This window comes from Chelmon rostratus, chromosome 22 (genome assembly GCF_017976325.1).
Source record: "Chelmon rostratus isolate fCheRos1 chromosome 22, fCheRos1.pri, whole genome shotgun sequence".
NCBI lineage: Eukaryota > Metazoa > Chordata > Actinopteri > Chaetodontiformes > Chaetodontidae > Chelmon > Chelmon rostratus.
This window is the reverse complement of record NC_055679.1, coordinates 15,551,332-15,566,596: the sequence shown is the minus strand read 5'-3', so window position 1 is coordinate 15,566,596 and position 15,265 is coordinate 15,551,332. Positions and strand designations below refer to the sequence as shown.

The 15,265-nt window shown below is 44.4% G+C and overlaps 3 protein-coding genes across 4 annotated transcripts; 2 read left to right on the top strand and 1 right to left on the bottom strand.

The window, feature by feature from the left end:
• The first annotated feature begins 967 nt into the window (after window positions 1-967).
• On the top strand, window positions 968-5,832 carry si:ch73-352p4.8 (cystine/glutamate transporter). 2 transcript variants are annotated; one of them, XM_041963696.1, is made up of 13 exons: window positions 968-1,022; window positions 1,103-1,335; window positions 2,389-2,515; window positions 2,598-2,713; window positions 2,811-2,936; window positions 3,023-3,122; window positions 3,249-3,293; window positions 3,374-3,497; window positions 3,590-3,693; window positions 3,791-3,887; window positions 4,350-4,499; window positions 4,581-4,758; window positions 5,403-5,832. In XM_041963696.1, exons 2-13 carry the CDS (start codon window positions 1,107-1,109, stop codon window positions 5,465-5,467), a joined length of 1,461 nt encoding a protein of 486 aa, XP_041819630.1. In that variant the 5' UTR covers window positions 968-1,022; window positions 1,103-1,106; the 3' UTR covers window positions 5,468-5,832. The 2 variants fall into 2 exon arrangements, with proteins under 2 accessions (XP_041819630.1, XP_041819629.1); XM_041963695.1 differs by having other exon boundaries at window positions 969-1,335.
• Window positions 5,833-6,222: 390 nt separating this feature from the next.
• foxm1 (forkhead box M1) lies at window positions 6,223-12,720 on the bottom strand. The gene is made up of 9 exons (XM_041963694.1): window positions 12,573-12,720; window positions 10,937-11,428; window positions 10,636-10,784; window positions 9,958-10,149; window positions 9,727-9,855; window positions 9,162-9,221; window positions 8,663-8,711; window positions 8,380-8,552; window positions 6,223-8,170 (listed from the first exon to the last, which is right to left on the bottom strand). Exons 2-9 carry the CDS (start codon window positions 11,388-11,390, stop codon window positions 7,349-7,351), a joined length of 2,028 nt encoding a protein of 675 aa, XP_041819628.1. The 5' UTR covers window positions 11,391-11,428; window positions 12,573-12,720; the 3' UTR covers window positions 6,223-7,348.
• A 137-nt stretch (window positions 12,721-12,857) lies between these two features.
• On the top strand, window positions 12,858-14,992 carry rhno1 (RAD9-HUS1-RAD1 interacting nuclear orphan 1). Its single transcript, XM_041964306.1, has 3 exons — window positions 12,858-12,987; window positions 13,149-13,328; window positions 13,554-14,992. The coding sequence occupies exons 2-3, from the start codon at window positions 13,164-13,166 to the stop codon at window positions 14,292-14,294; spliced, it is 906 nt and encodes a 301-aa protein (XP_041820240.1). The 5' UTR covers window positions 12,858-12,987; window positions 13,149-13,163; the 3' UTR covers window positions 14,295-14,992.
• The last annotated feature ends 273 nt before the right edge of the window (window positions 14,993-15,265 follow it).

Genomic DNA, 15,265 nt, shown 5'->3' with positions numbered 1-15,265 from the left:
GGGAAACTGATGTTTAAATGTAGACTACTTTTAGTTGTGGTATGTGAGGCCACGTAAGGTCAGATCAGGGAAAGGGACACCAAAGGTGGTAAAGTTTATAGAGGGGCTATTAGGACGTAAACCTCTCAAAGAGATAGATATAGCTTGTCGCAAAAGAAAACATTCCTCAGTGGCACATATGCCCAAAACATGATCTGGTTTTTGAGTTAGGAAAGGTACGGGTGGAGTAAGACAAAACGTCATGCTATATATTGTGTTGTCTGTATGTTAAGGGCAGAGTCCTCTGATCTGACCCTTAAGCTCTCTCGGATGACCGGCATCTGATCTGATACTGCTTGTTAATAAAGGTCTCTTCAACTCAAGCTTGTATCAGCAGAGTTCTTGCTACATCATCATCATACCACTGCTTGGCAGGACATGGCTGATAAACTTCACATTCAAATCTGTTCTGAGGCCTGTTTGATCCTGAAACGCTGGTTCAGGTTCAGCTACGTGTGCATGAAAGCTGGGAAGCAGAATTAGTTTAACGAAGGGATTCAACACCAAAACTCTGTGAAGCAGAGCTTTGGAAGGGGCCAAGATGAAAATGTGTGTTGTTCTTGAAAGCCCCCCCCCTGCATGCAGCTGCCTCTACAACGCCCTGACCCTTTCCCCTGTCAAGCTGTACACACACATAAGAGCACATGCATGCAGCAAAGTGCTGTAATTACCGAAGCCTGGAAGAGAGATGGCTTTGTTCCCTGCTCAGGCTGGGGCGGGTGGGGTAAGAGCCAATGAGGGAAGAAAAACATGCGGGATAAGTTAGGGGGAGAAGGTGGCTATGTTGTCGCCAGCATTATCTCCCAACCACAGCCCCATGCACATTCACTACACTGCTGCAAATGTGCATCCAAAAGGGTTAACAGGAAGCACTGGGAGGGCTGTTGATTGGTGTTTGGGGGGGAAAGCGTCAGTGGGAGAAGTTGGAAGGATCCTGCTGCTGCTTCGGAGTCGAGCAACAATCAGGCTGAGGCAAACACGAGGTAAGAACTGGAAGTTTGCAGGGCTGATATAGGATGTAGACGCAAATGAGCAGAAGTAAAGAGAGTAACTGTGGTCACAGAGAAATGCACGATTCACAAATGAAGAGAGAGGAGGGCGACAAGAAGGAGAAGGCAGAAGAGGAGGTGGTGCACCTTCGGAGGGAGATCAGCCTGCTGCCTGCCGTGTCCTTCATCATCGGCACGGTGGTGGGCAGTGGGATCTTCATCGCGCCCAAGGGGGTCCTGATGAACAGTGGCAGCGTGGGGCTCTCTCTGCTGGTGTGGGCGCTGTGTGGGGTCCTGTCCTTGTTTGGTGAGGTGCCCGATGGCGTGATTCATCTGCTGTCAAACCTTCTATGTGTTACTTGAAGTAAACATGTGTTTAGTGCAGTGTGCGGTGAAACAATGGAGCATTTAATACATTTTAAATCCTTTTAAAAATCACTTACATTAATTCTTTTAATCAAGGATAATGAAATCAAATATTGCTGTATTTAATTGCTCACTTTATTTCAGTGTCTTTCAATGAATTTAAAGAGTATTGCAATGAATCATTATATCATTAATTGTAATCAATTAATCGCTGAAATCTGTATCTTAGCACACTCCAGACTCCATGTAAACAAATGTCCCCCCTGCATTAAACTTGCACATTTAGCTGCATGTTATTCACGAGTTACACAATAACAATACAAAGAGGGTGTGGCCATGCTAACAGGGAACTTCTAGCATCAAGATGCTAATGTGGGCACAATGACAATGCTTCTGATGTTTAAGAAGAATCTTTTACATGTGTTTACTGTTAGCTTAGCATGTTAGCATGTTAGCATGCTAACATTCACTAATATGCTAAAACCAAAATGCTAACGTGTGCAGGATGACAATGCTACTGAAGTTTAAGTGCGTTTACTGTTAGTTTAGCATGTTGGCATGCTGACATTTGCTAACATGCTAATTGCTAGCATGTGCAGGATGACAATGCGACTTATATTTAAGCTAGCAGGTAAAATCTTTTACCTATCCTTACAGTTAGTTTTGCATATTAGCATGCTAACATCTACTAGTTAGCACTGAACACAAATCACAGGTGATGCTATTTGTAGTTTTGGGGCTATTTTGTCAGGTAGTGGACAAATTTAAATTTCGACCTGATGGTGGTGCTAGATGGAGAGACGGGATCACCAATGTTATCAGATTCATCCAGTAGGGGGCCAAATTTCATGGCAATCCATGGTCTTTTCCAGATTTTGTGGTTTTGCCCAACAAACCCATCCAAAGAGCAGCAGAGCTAGCATACATATCACCATATAACATAAACGCTGATCTATTTCATCTGTTCTTCCCTGGTCTGCTCTCTGGTCTTTAGGGGCCCTGTGCTATGCTGAACTGGGCACCAGCTTTACAAAATCAGGAGGCCACTACACTTACTTACTGGAGACACTGGGGCCGCTGCCAGCCTTTTTACGACTCTGGGTTGAATTCTTATTCATCAGGTTGGTTACTTTGGTTTTGTCCCCGTTTGTCCTGACTTGAAGTCAGATCACACCACATGACCACCATGTTTTCTATTTCCAGGCCGGCTGTGGCTTCCTATGTGTCCCTGGCTTTCGGACGCTATGTGGTGGAGCCGTTCTTTGCACCTTGCGCTGCTCCCACGGCGCTAATCAAGCTCGTCAGCGTCATCGGCCTGAGTGGGTGCTCTCAAACCTCCTCCGTCCATCCACACTTCCGTTATACATTACACTACGTATCGTCTCTTACCAGCTGTTTGTCTTTGCATCGGTGTAGCGTTTATCGTGGCAGTCAACTGCTGGAGTGTGACCATGGCCTCTCGCACTCAGGTCACCTTGACCTTCATCAAGACGTTTGCTCTGGTCCTCATCATCATCCCTGGTGTCATCGCTCTGGCCAAAGGTGGGAGGATGAAACTGCTTCTCCTGAGGATACATGTGTCATTTATTGATAATGCTCAGTCACTCTCTGTGTCGTCTCTTTTCCAGGTAAAACAGAGAATTTCCAGAATGGCTTCGAGGTCGACTCTTTAACATTGGATAGGTTGCCACTGGCCTTCTATAATGGCCTGTACGCCTACGGTGGATGGTAAGTATTCACAGGCTTCATTGCCTTATTTTACCATACATGGAACCTTATATTAACCAGAAATATTACTTTAAAAAAGCAAAAAAACAGTCAGAACTATGGACAAGCTTTTCCTTTTTCCCTTAGGTTTTACCTGAACTTTGTCACAGAAGAAGTCATAAACCCTAACAGGTATTTTACAGCTGACACATCCAATCATTTTGTTCTAAAAGCCACCTTGAAAACGCTGTCACATCTCTGTGTGTCATCAGAACCATCCCGCTGGCCATAATCTGCTCCATGGTGACGGTGACAGTCTTTTACGTGCTTGTTAACGTGGCCTACTACACCATGATGACCCCGGCCGAGCTGCTCCTGTCTGACGCTGTGGCCGTGGTCAGTGCTGCGCCGTAGTTGCCTGTATTTAAAAGGTGAATCACAGGAAATAGGTGCACAGTGTGTTGAAATGTTGCCGCATGTCCCTGCAGACGTTCGCAAACCGCGCTCTCCAGGGACTGGCATCCGTGATTCCCATTCTTGTGGCTCTGTCCTGCCTTGGAGCGCTTAACGGCGGCTTCTTCGGGGCACCCAGGTAATCTGAGCACAGGCGTGTTATTTCTGTCATCCCTATATGTGTGTGTGTGTGTGTGTTAACAGCCTGATTGTGAGCCTTGCTGTTTGTGCCGCAGGATGCTGTTTGTGGGAGCCAGGGAGGGTCACTGGCCTCCAATCTTTTCCATGATTCACATCCGCAGACAAACACCTTTGCCAGCTGTGCTGCTCCTGGTAAAAATGCTTCAAACATGAGACGCGAGGCAATGTTGGCATGTCTGATAAACAGTAGAACTCAGGGTCCACTTACTAGCTTTTCTTTCTGAGCTTTCAACTGCACCTCACGATCTTCACCAGCAGATGGCGCATGCATGCCAAACTACTGTTTCCAGGATCAAGGATGAACTTTAAATGTATAAAAACAAAATATGTAATTATTGAAGTTAATTTGAATAGTCTGTTTTGTTAATTTACTGCAATGTCCTTTATTTTCTAATTACTCTTCATTCTTTGCATGTTATTTGTATAACTGGTGTCAAGGGGTTTAACTTTCCACCATCTAAATGTGAGTTGAGTTGAATCTGAGTTGAGTTTTAATAACTTGTTTACTGGTAGGGAAACACGTTGCCATGTGTTACAGTCGCAGCAGTAGTCTGAGGATGAATGTGTCATTAGAGCTGCATTGTCTGTCTCCAGTACCCCTTGGTGGTGCTGATGTTAATCACCGGAGAGATCTACCAGCTCATCAACTTTGCCTCCTTTGCCCGCTGGTTCTTCATCGCCTTGGCGACCTTGGGGATGCTCATCCATCGATATCGCTTCCCCCTCCACCCAAGACCTTTCAAGGTTAGTGTGTCTGGGTTACAGACTGCACGCCCCTCTCCTTTAAAACTGAACACTAAGCTGTTTTATTTTGGTCTTTTTGAGGTGCCCCTGGCCATCGCCGTCACCTTCACCGTGGTTTGCTTCTTCATCGTGGGTCTGTCTCTGTACTCGGACCCCTGGAACACAGGGCGGAGCTGCGCCCTCACGCTGACCGGGGTCCCTGTTTACTACGTGACCGTCGCCCGGTTTCGCCTGCCCAATCGATGGAGACGCATCTTCAGTAAGTCTGAGCTTAAAATGACATGATTTGATGGGATGTTTGGAGCAAAACTGAACTTTTCCTACTGATCACCTCCAGACACGTTTTAAGACGTATATAAAAACACTGTACTCTGACTAATAGTGTGTTTCTGATGTTTTTTTCCCCCACAAAATAAGTTCATTTATGTTGATGTAACCCCTCAAAATACATCTTTTCATCTCATGAAATAATCCTGAATCTATGATTATACAAATATGTATTATTTAAAAAGTAACTACTTCACAGGAGACATCTTCACTGTCTGTGTTTGTGAATTGGAGGCTTCAGGTTTTCACATCACACTCGTTGAATATTGGACCAGGACTGACTTCCAAACAGGAAGTCAAACATTTAATCATAGGTACAAAAATAAGAGACATGTTTTTGAGTGGAGGAGGACTTGAAGGCTTGCAGAGCATGGACAAGCTTGTATGTAACAGAGAGGGAAATATACTTTTCACACAAGAGTCGGCCTGAGACTAAGACCCTGCTGGTCCAGAGCTTAGAAAGGTTTTCAGCCCACAGCTTACTAAACCCCGCTCTGCACCTTTTGTCCTAACTTTGGCAGGAATGAAAAGCCGTCTGAACTCTTTCGTAATTCTGACTCTCCTCAACATTCCCAGACTACTGCAGCAAGCAGCTGCAGATCCTTCTGGAAGTGGCTCAACAGGAAGTCCAGACATACTGAAGACCCCTCCTCCTACAGACTCCCTGGAATCCACCTCAACAACTCTGACAACCCTTTTTCATTTACACTTTAAACCGGTGTGTCCATTTTGATACCGAGGTGCGAGAAGCAACTATGCTGGCAACAGGTGGCATATCTGACTGCTGTGTAGAATTCTTAGAAAATAGGATTTTAAGACTTAAGCTTATGTTGGGTATTTCTGCACTGGAATAGAAGGTAATTTTATCTATCACTATCATTTCTAATGAACATCTGAAGTTCTGCTCTGCTCATTTTTTACAAAGTTCTGTTAGAATCAATAAAGTCATTTTTGAATCAGAGACAATCTGTCAATGGTTTCAACGTTTATTCACATATAAATAAAAATAGGCACCCTTGCAATGTAGTTTTTCAGATTCAACACTGTTGTACTGTACTGGTGTGAAGTTGAAGAAATTGTATATTTACATTGATTAAATGTGACTGTAAGGCAATTAAAAGTGTTCTTTTGGTCAAAAACAGCCCTATAAATGCATTGTGCAGAGAAAAACCACCTTCAGAAAACAGAACAAGGCACGTGCTTTGAGAACCGTTTGCTAGAAACCACATTTCACTCTTGCCTGCCGTTTGGAAACAGATCGGCTCACTGCAATGCAAAGCCTCTCCCTGCATAAACACACGTGCTGACAGAGCTGAAGGAAGTATTAAAGCCAATCGTCTCCCGTTCTGTCCTCCGAAAAACTGCGTTCCATTTGTGGTGAACAGAAACATACTCAGGCTGTTTGCATCTTTATTCACAACTGACACAATCTGTGCTAGACGGACACAAAATATGAAGCGTGTTGTTCCCAGCAGACTTCAAATACGAGTGCTGGCATGAGGAGTCATTGCATGCAGAATGTCCCTCTCTGCAGGTACAAAGCGGCATACTGATGAACAAGTACTGGAAGAAAATTAACAAGTTAAAAGGTGAAGACAGATCAACGTACAGAGGCAGTCTCGCTGCTGTTAGTGCCAGCTGGATTACTTCGCTGTTGTTTATTGCTAATAACGATCTCGATCACGATCTAAAAGCTCTAAAAGGCGATTCCAGGAGGCGCCCGAATCAAAAGAACTGGCTTATCAGGCAATATAATGTCTTTCCATTTACATACATAAAAGCTAAATAATATATTAAAATGTGCAAATCAACATACATGTACACTTAGACGTGTCACTCCTCTCGGGCGATTCCTTCAACGGCACAGACAGATATGACAGGTGGGATAAATGACAACGAAAAGAGGACTATGTTCAAAGTTCCCACATTGACATTTTTACAGACAGCGCAGAGAGTTACTGAGTGATGAGAGGAACAATGTGAGGCTTTGCTAATTGACCCGTTGACAACAGATCATTTTCTGACTTTTATCACAACAGCAGCCAGAAACATCCAGAGAAAAGCAAAGCAGATGCAAACGAAAGCAAATTCTTTAAAAGCAAATGGGCTTCCTCGAGCGTTAAAGCTGTAAAAGTGCAGCAGCTGAATGGAAGAGTGCATCCATTCAATCAAAGCTGCAAACCCACAGCTTTTAGTGTCACTTTTAAGTTGATTTAGTTTGAAATTAGAGGCCATTTTCAGGGTCAGTCCCAGGAAGCGTGTCTCCCACCAGGTAAGACATAACAATGACGCAACATTGTGGATTTTAGCTTTAATCTAAAACTATGTTCACTCATCTTCCTCTAATCCAGGTCATATAATCTTAATTAACTGTCTCCAATTCTGACAGTTTTCTCAAATGGTAACTTTTCCCTCGTTTGCATCTGCTTCGCTCTTTCTGTGTGATGTTTCCAGCCTGTAGTGTTCTGGAAAACAGAGGACACATCCACGTAACTGAAATATAATGTGTTTCAGCTCTCAGGCTACTTTAACTGAGGGAGGAATTCGGACCAGCTGATATTGGCGATACCCAAGTCCTCATCATCCAGACCAGTGAAGCTAATGTCCACCAGTATCTTGCTCAGGCTGTCGTTCATTGTGTCCAGCACGAGGCCCTCAGTGACTGAGCGGTTCGCCGGTGTGGCGCCTCCCGCCTGCAGCAGCTCTCTGGAGCAGCTGCTCCTGAGGCATTCGATGGGAGAGTCCGTTGGTCCGGTCGCCCTGGAGGGGGCTGACGTGAGCAGCTCTCTGGGGGAGCTGAACAGAGGCAAGTCTTTAAAGGGAGTGCTGTTGAAGCTGAAGGTGGTGTAGTCAGGCCGCGGCGTGACTGCAGGACCACCTGGCGTGCGGATGGGGCTGAAGTCCAGAACGTTTTGGCCGCCTTTGCCCACAGGGGTCACTTTCCAGGGCTCGGGCAAGACATTAGAGGGGGGCTTGCTGGGCGTGGAGGAGGTCAGGTGGCTGCTGCTTTTTATGGGGGTCTTGAAGGAGAACTCCCGATCGGGGCTGTGCTGCTCATGCTGGTGCTCGTCCAGCTCGGCGTCCCGCACGTCCTGGAAAGTCGAGGCATCGGAGGCGACGCCAGAATCAAAGAAAGTATTGTCGGGGCAGAGGAGGACGGGCTCCTCGTGCACGGAGTGAACCAGGCGCTGCTTTCGTCGAGAGCTGCTGGCTTGACTCTTGGGAAGGGATTTGGGAGTCTCGCATTTGACTGGAACACACACCGGCTCGTCCTTCACCTTCACCTTGAGGTCTTTGCTCTTCTGAGGGTACATCACCGTGGCCGGGACGTCACTCTGGGTCACCTGCAAAACACACAACCGTGGACGTTACGATCCTACCAGTAACTGTGTCCTGCATGGCAGAATCGAAGCAGACTTAACCGGCCTTTCTCCTGCAGAGCTGATCCCACATCGATGGTGACAAACTGTAACACTTCACATCACCAGAAGCAACATCAAGAGTCTGCCTTTGGATTCATCAATAATTAAAAAATGCATGACAGAGACTTTACCTTAGGAGCTATCCGCACTCTCTTGGCTCCCCGTGAAGTGTTCTGCTTCTGCTGCGAGCCAGAGGGGGGGAACTGCGCCGATGAGGACGGCAGATAGACGGAGGAGGCGACGGGGAGCTGGATAGGAACCAAGTAGGAATCCGTTCGAGGGAGAAGAGGTTTCATCTTTCTCTCTGAACGAGGAAAAGACAACAACAACCCGGAGTGGAGCGTCTTAATGGCCAGTTTTTCAATCTAAAAAGTGGTTGTGCATTACGCCAACTCCTCCCCTCATTTAACTCACCGGGGCCCGTTGCTGTTTTTCTTGCATCTGGAAGCATCCTCTTTTGTTGCTGTGAAAAATCAAATGCCGTGACATCACTTTATAGAGTTCAAGTGTACTGCTTCAGTGGCTTTACTGTGCTCGCTCATTCCTGAATACAATTTACTGACAAGCTGCAAGTACAGTTATAAGTTAGACTCTTAGAACTGCACCTACACCTTATGGAGGATTATACACATTCCTTGTTTGACAAGGCAAGCGGTGTCACAGCAGACTAGACTTTCAGTGTGACTTCAGTCTCTCTGCTGCTCATATCATCTCCCCCTGCAACAAAAAAGTTTCCCTAGACTTTAGACCTCCAGCTGCAGCTGCGCTCTGCGGGTCAAAGGGTCTGGCGACAAAGACAAGCAAGTGAAAGTGGACACGTTCTGACTTACTGGCCCTTTTCTTCTTTCTTCTGCCTGACTGCAGAGAGGGAGACTGACCCTAGATAACTGAAAGAAAGGTAAATCCAGCTTACTTGGTGGGGAAAGAAAAGCATTGGCACTGGAACAGGAGCAGTCATTGGGTCACAGCCAGGCTGTAGAGAAAAATGCAGAATGAGAGGGCAGAAAACCAAGATTGGGGTCAGGGGGGCATGATAATTGTTAAAGAACATGGTTACTTCAGAACTGTTTTTAAAAAGTAACAAGATTAGGGATTTCTCCTAACATATCTTTCTTATCTGTGTGGAAAAAACACACAAAACAGCATTAATATCATGTGACACTAGAGTTGCAATGGCATTAGATTCTCACAATATGGTAACCTTTGCAGAAAGTATCACACAATTATTGTTATTACTAGTTACAATGACCCTTAAAGGAATGAAAACAGAAGGGTTTTATTATAATCTCACCAAATATTATGTCCTGGTATACCTACTACAATATACCATGATGGTGTACTGCTGCAACACAACGGATGGTGATGATATCAAATGTGCAGAATGAGGATTAATAATAATTCAGCTTCAGGGCGTCCTGCATTATAAAGGTTTAAGGATGTGAAAAGGGTGACGGCAGTAAGGAGTCAGCTGCGCTCACCTTGTACACCTGGTCGAGAGTCAGACACCGATTCGCCTCAGGCCGGATAGTCCAGAACGAAATCTTACCATCTGGTGACGTCTCACGAATGAACATGTCGTGGAGCGAAAGGTTGTGGCGGATGGAATTCTGCAATGATGAATGAGAAAGACATCTTTCAGTAAGTGATGCTATCTGCTATATGTTATGTGTGCCCGTGAACCACACATTTATATTTCAGTTCTGGCGTACCTTCCATCCTGGTTTGGCCACCTCTCTGAAGTAAGGGAAGTGGTCCTCGATCCACGTGTAAATCTCCTTCAGTGTCATCCTCCTGTTCTTCCGACTGTTGATGGCAAACTGGATCATGGCCATGTAGGAGTATGGTGGCCTCTCTGACATGGGTTGTTGGACAGCTTCTGCTTCCATGTGTGTATTTTGTGCCTGTGCAAGACATGAAAAACGAAATAGAGGCTTGAACACATGTTATGTGCATTAATATGTAGGTGGATTATTCTAGATCAGTTAAACATAGTATTGAAAATAGAGAGATTTCTGCTGAAACATCTGACTTCTGGAAGGACTTCTGGAAGGTTTATGAATGGAAAACCTGGTGGGCAACTTGCAGCTTTGCAGACTGCACACATGCAAACTGCAGGTCGTCATAGTAAATAAGAAATCGTTCTTACTGTCTTGCCTGGTAAAATAAAGCTTCAAGGATCTGCTAATATGTCCCCTAAATCCTACGCTGGAATCCCAATACTACGGAGATTCACATCACCACGCTGATGCGACCTTTTCCTTGAGACAGAGCAGTTAAAGGATGATGTTTGGGGGACATGCTGAGACATGACTGAGAACTCTGATCCCTCCACACATGCAAATGAATTCACATCATTCACACTGAGATGACGAGAAGGAGCAGCTGACCTGAAAAGGCTGTGAAGTTGAGTTTTTGTTCTCCGCGTTGGTCGGCTGCTTCGCAGGATTTGGTTCCAAGGCGGATGTGTTCATTCTGCCCAGCCACTGAATATTGGTGAGGCTGTCATCTAAAGGACCACAGTCCAGATCCTTATTCACTAATAAAGAAAAGCAAAAACCATGATTGCTTAAACAAAGGAAGGATTAAAGATAGTTAACCAAGTCAGTGCTGTTAAACAGGTAAAAATAAATCATAATCTCCACAAATGTACTTGAAACACCATCTTGGAAGAAAAACTTATTTCCATACATGCTTTAATTGCAGTGAGTGGTTTAGCATCTGGAGCGGGCGTCGTTTCTGCTTTCACTGGTTGACCAGCTGTACTACTTATAGAGACGTCATCCCCTTCAGCAGCAGGCTGGCAGAAAAATCCATCCTCCTGGCTTCCATTCCCACTTAGAAGGATGAACTTGTTCGGTCCCTGGACACCACACTCTTTGCCTTTGACAGAGAGGGCCCCAATAACACTTTGAAGATCTGCTGCTTTGGGAATGACAACCACCTGAACATCAGACATGGAGGGATGATCCATAATGCGGATCCCATCGGGGAAGCACTGACTGGCACCGGATTCGGAGGGTTCTTTGGAAGCAGTTTCACCAGATCGGCTTTGCGATTCAGCTGCTGGTGGATCATTTTGCTGAAACGGCAACTTTCTTCTTCTCAGGATCAGGGGTCTCCTTGGGCTCCGTCTCATGGTCATCAAATCAGTGAAAATGCTCCTTGGGGTTCAGTGGCAATCTGTACAAAAATAACACAAAGAAAAGTGCATAGACTGTTTTAAAGCTTGCCAAATACTGGAAAAAAACATCTTATCACTTCCAAGTGTCCAGCTACAGCATACCAACAAACCATGATGACTATAATTACCGTTAGATTGACGTTTACCTGACAGAAAGGATGAAGTCGATAATAAGTTGCTAGCTAGCAAGCTAACCGACTGTACACTCAAACCGTTCCTCGGTACGATGATCGATATGCTATCACTTGAAATCAAACACCAGTCAGAATATACTGTAATTACACCGGTGGGACGGCCATACGCTAATAATGGACCTCAACATGAAACTCAGCTCCACACCGTCCGTGTGTTAGTTTTTTCGTTGTGCAATCGCTCAGTTTAGGAGCCTATTTTCTGATATCAGTTGGTTACGTTCCCTGGCGACAGCAGCCGGCGGTTGAAGACGTGTTTTGTATAACGTCTACCGCTGATTGTCTGGCAAACATCCAAAGTTTCATATGGATTCATATTTAACTTCTTTAGAAAAACTCTCAGAAACTCTCGGCTAACAGATAACCCGCCAGACAGCAGCAGCCCCCCCAAAAAAGAACACCATATTATATACAACAGAGTCACACTACTTTCTAACGTTATGGCCCGTTGGTTAGCAAACAGTTAACGCTCTTGTGGCTAACGCTAAATGTGGTAACAAAAAGAGGTGCGTTTATGGACTTCAAACTCTGTTAAATCGAGCCCTGGACTGTTTGTGTGAGGTATGCCGAACTGAGGAGTTGTTTGTAACTGTTGTTAAAACCCTTCATATGATTCTAATACCGATGCACATCTGAAGAAAAAGCCAGGAAACTATTACAGTGCCATATTGCTTAAGTTGAATTCAGTATGACAGCCATTTGGCACACATGAATGACACGCATCGGGGTACGACGTAAAGATTACAACTATTTGGAGAAAACATTTTAAGAAAATACAGATTAACCATTGAACCTGGTGAGCCTTACAAACGTTACAACTTTCTCTCAGCCAACGTTAACGTCAGCTCTGATTGGAAGCTCAACTAAGTTAGCTAGGTGGCTAACCATCCCGTAACAGCAAGCTAGCTAACTAGTGTATTGTAACGACCAACAAAGCTAGATAAAGCCAAACCTTCATATTACTGTAATCTTTCAGGAATTTCCGCTTGGCTGGACTCCTACTAGTAGTTGAAACACTCTGTTCATATTCAGTGTTAAATAAAAGGATCCATGATATCCATGATATTCTTCCATTTAGTGTTATTTACATGCCGTCAGGTCGATTCAGAAACGTTTTTGAATTTTGGCGCTGTGGGCGCTGCTTCCGCCACATTGATCACGTGATATAAATTCGAACCAATGGCAGCTAGACGAAGGACAATGACACACCAATCAGAGACGACAATAGTGGGAACCAGGAAATAGTAAGTAACCAGAAGACGGGAAACGAAAAACTGTGTAATAGACATCAATGCGATAACCAACTTTTCTACATGTAATAATTCTTTGTAATGGTGGCTATGTCTCACGCGAAGTACCAAATTAAGGTATGTATAATATCAGGCTGTTATCCGCGAATGAAAACATTCAAAGGTAAACAACTGGCTGTAGCCATCTGAACCTTAGATAAACTGAGTCTGCCAACAGTAACAGTAATATTTGAATTAGACATGATTTTAGTGATATTTTCTTTCCACTTCGTTTTCAGAGATGATTTCTATCAATGCCCCGTAAAGCCATAAAGACACAAAGGCCTCCCCTGCTGTTCCTGGAGCGGACTTTGTGCGGCGCCAGAGTCCAAAATGTGCCTGAAGTCCGAGCAGCACTCAACCCCAGAGAATTCTTCACGGAGACACAAGAAAGCTCCAGCTCAGCTCTTAATTCTTGGGTACGTGGTTCATCCGTTTGAACACTTTTTGGGGCACAGCATGGCTCTGTGACTGATAACAGCCCACAACTGATGTGTCCTCGAGTGTGTCACTGAATTACAGCGTTAAGGGTCTGCAGATAAACCTGACCTTCCTGTGCAGTTATGTCACAGAATAGTAAGTATTATATGTGACTCAAGATTTATTTATCCAGCTCTTTGTTTGCTGTGCTTTTAAACTTTTAGGTAAACCCTCAATTTGACAGTTCAGTAGCAGCTGCCCTTCCAGTGAGACGAGGGAGGAGAAAATGCCCCTCTGCCACAAGCATCCTTGACAGTTGCAGTCAGCTTTCCAGGAAAAACAGCGTGTGCAAATTCCCCTCATTAACATTTCAGACAAGGTCAAGAGACCAGCCTCATCAACAAAAGAGCAAACGCACAAAGAGAGCTACAGAGCGTACTGTGGTGTCTCATGCGGGAAATCAACCACAGGGATCATGCCAAATCAAAGGGGTACTTTCAGGTGCCCAGAACACAGACACGCCAAAGAGACAGACGACCTCAATCAGAAAAAGAAATTTGGAGAGGTTTTCTGACAGTGCTGCATCCTCCAGCAGACGTTCGGACCAACCTGAAACTCCATCTGTTCAAGTGAAAGAGAGATGCAGAATCCCAGCAGATTGTGCCTCAACACCTGCCTCCAATGAATTCAGCACCACTGAGGACGGCAGTGTTGATCCACCACCTGATGTGGACACTCCAAAAGTAATACAAGAGGGGAGCAGTCGTCCCTCCCCCACCTCTCTACACTTGCTACAGCCTCGGTCATGTACACCGCCATGTAATCAGCCACCTGACATTTTGGTGGCTGACACACCAGAGAGGGATTATGGGTTGAAGGTGACATGGAGGAGGAGGAGGGGTTTGATGTTGTTTTTAAAAGAGAGGGGCCACCTCTCTGATTTAAATGTGTTAATTCACAGTTAAAGGATTAGGCAACAATGTCAACAGAGAAAATATATTGATTATTCATTGGGCCTTTTCTTTGACTGTTAACTATTTTTATTGCCCTGAATGGAACTGCTGCGCTGTAAAATTATTATGACATTTGAGTTCGCTCACATTGCTTCTTTTCACTTTGAGTGAACCTCATAATAATAAGCCAATCCCATTATGAAATAACAATAATAATGTCACCCACCCTCTCTGCACAGCCCGGGTAGGTATTAACTGTAAAATAAATAATACATCATAAATGCAATAATTACTGCAATATCCGCGTTGCAAGCTTTTTCAATAGGTGAGAACTTGTCTAGGGTTGGATCCCAATTATACTGTACTGTTACAGATTATGTCGCAAATCAGAGGCAGTCCTTACATTCAAATCCAGTCGTGACGTCTAGCAACACATACCTATAGTCTGCTATGCTTCTGCTTCAGCATTTTACTGGCAGATAAATAACAAAAGATTGTGGCCATATGGACTGTAGCTCATACCATAAACCCAATATCTAGCAAGTGTTATATAATGTTTTCAATGACATGCTATTTGAAGTCACTGGTGTAAAAACCAAGGGTGCTGCTGGAGGATCATTTAAAAGCTGCTGGTGGTTGTGAGCAATGTGCTGTAACTTAAAATACCCTTTCGTCTTTTAGATGTGTTGCATAAAATGTATGGAATAAATGTATAAGTTCAAAGCTAGATTCTTGTTTTATTAAGACTTCTCCCAGCCTATAATTAATGATGGGGTGGCAGGGATAGTGAAACTCAGAGGGGGAATGTACTTCTCTCTGCAGTGTAATAAAAGTAAAAAGTCCAATCTATACAACTAAAATATTTTAGGGTAAGATTTTGTTTCGAGGTTTCAGAAGTGAAATATTTTGTGACCATATTAGAGAGGAGGAACGTTAGTAATTGAAACAGATGCATTGACTTGCTTTAACTATTTGTTGTCATG

Coding starts and splice junctions, on each gene's coding strand:
- si:ch73-352p4.8 (XM_041963695.1), top strand. CDS start 1,068: ATGAGCAGAAGTAAAGAGAGTAACTGTGGTCACAGAGAAATGCACGAT. Junction 2,714..2,810: donor CGTCAGCGTCATCGGCCTGA/GTGGGTGCTCTC, acceptor GCATCGGTGTAG/CGTTTATCGTGGCAGTCAAC. Junction 3,888..4,349: donor TGCCAGCTGTGCTGCTCCTG/GTAAAAATGCTT, acceptor GTCTGTCTCCAG/TACCCCTTGGTGGTGCTGAT.
- foxm1 (XM_041963694.1), bottom strand. CDS start 11,390: ATGACCATGAGACGGAGCCCAAGGAGACCCCTGATCCTGAGAAGAAGA. Junction 8,553..8,662: donor AAAAACAGCAACGGGCCCCG/GTGAGTTAAATG, acceptor TTCCTCGTTCAG/AGAGAAAGATGAAACCTCTT. Junction 8,171..8,379: donor GAGTGCGGATAGCTCCTAAG/GTAAAGTCTCTG, acceptor TGTGTTTTGCAG/GTGACCCAGAGTGACGTCCC.
- rhno1 (XM_041964306.1), top strand. CDS start 13,164: ATGCCCCGTAAAGCCATAAAGACACAAAGGCCTCCCCTGCTGTTCCTG. Junction 13,329..13,553: donor GCTCAGCTCTTAATTCTTGG/GTACGTGGTTCA, acceptor TTAAACTTTTAG/GTAAACCCTCAATTTGACAG.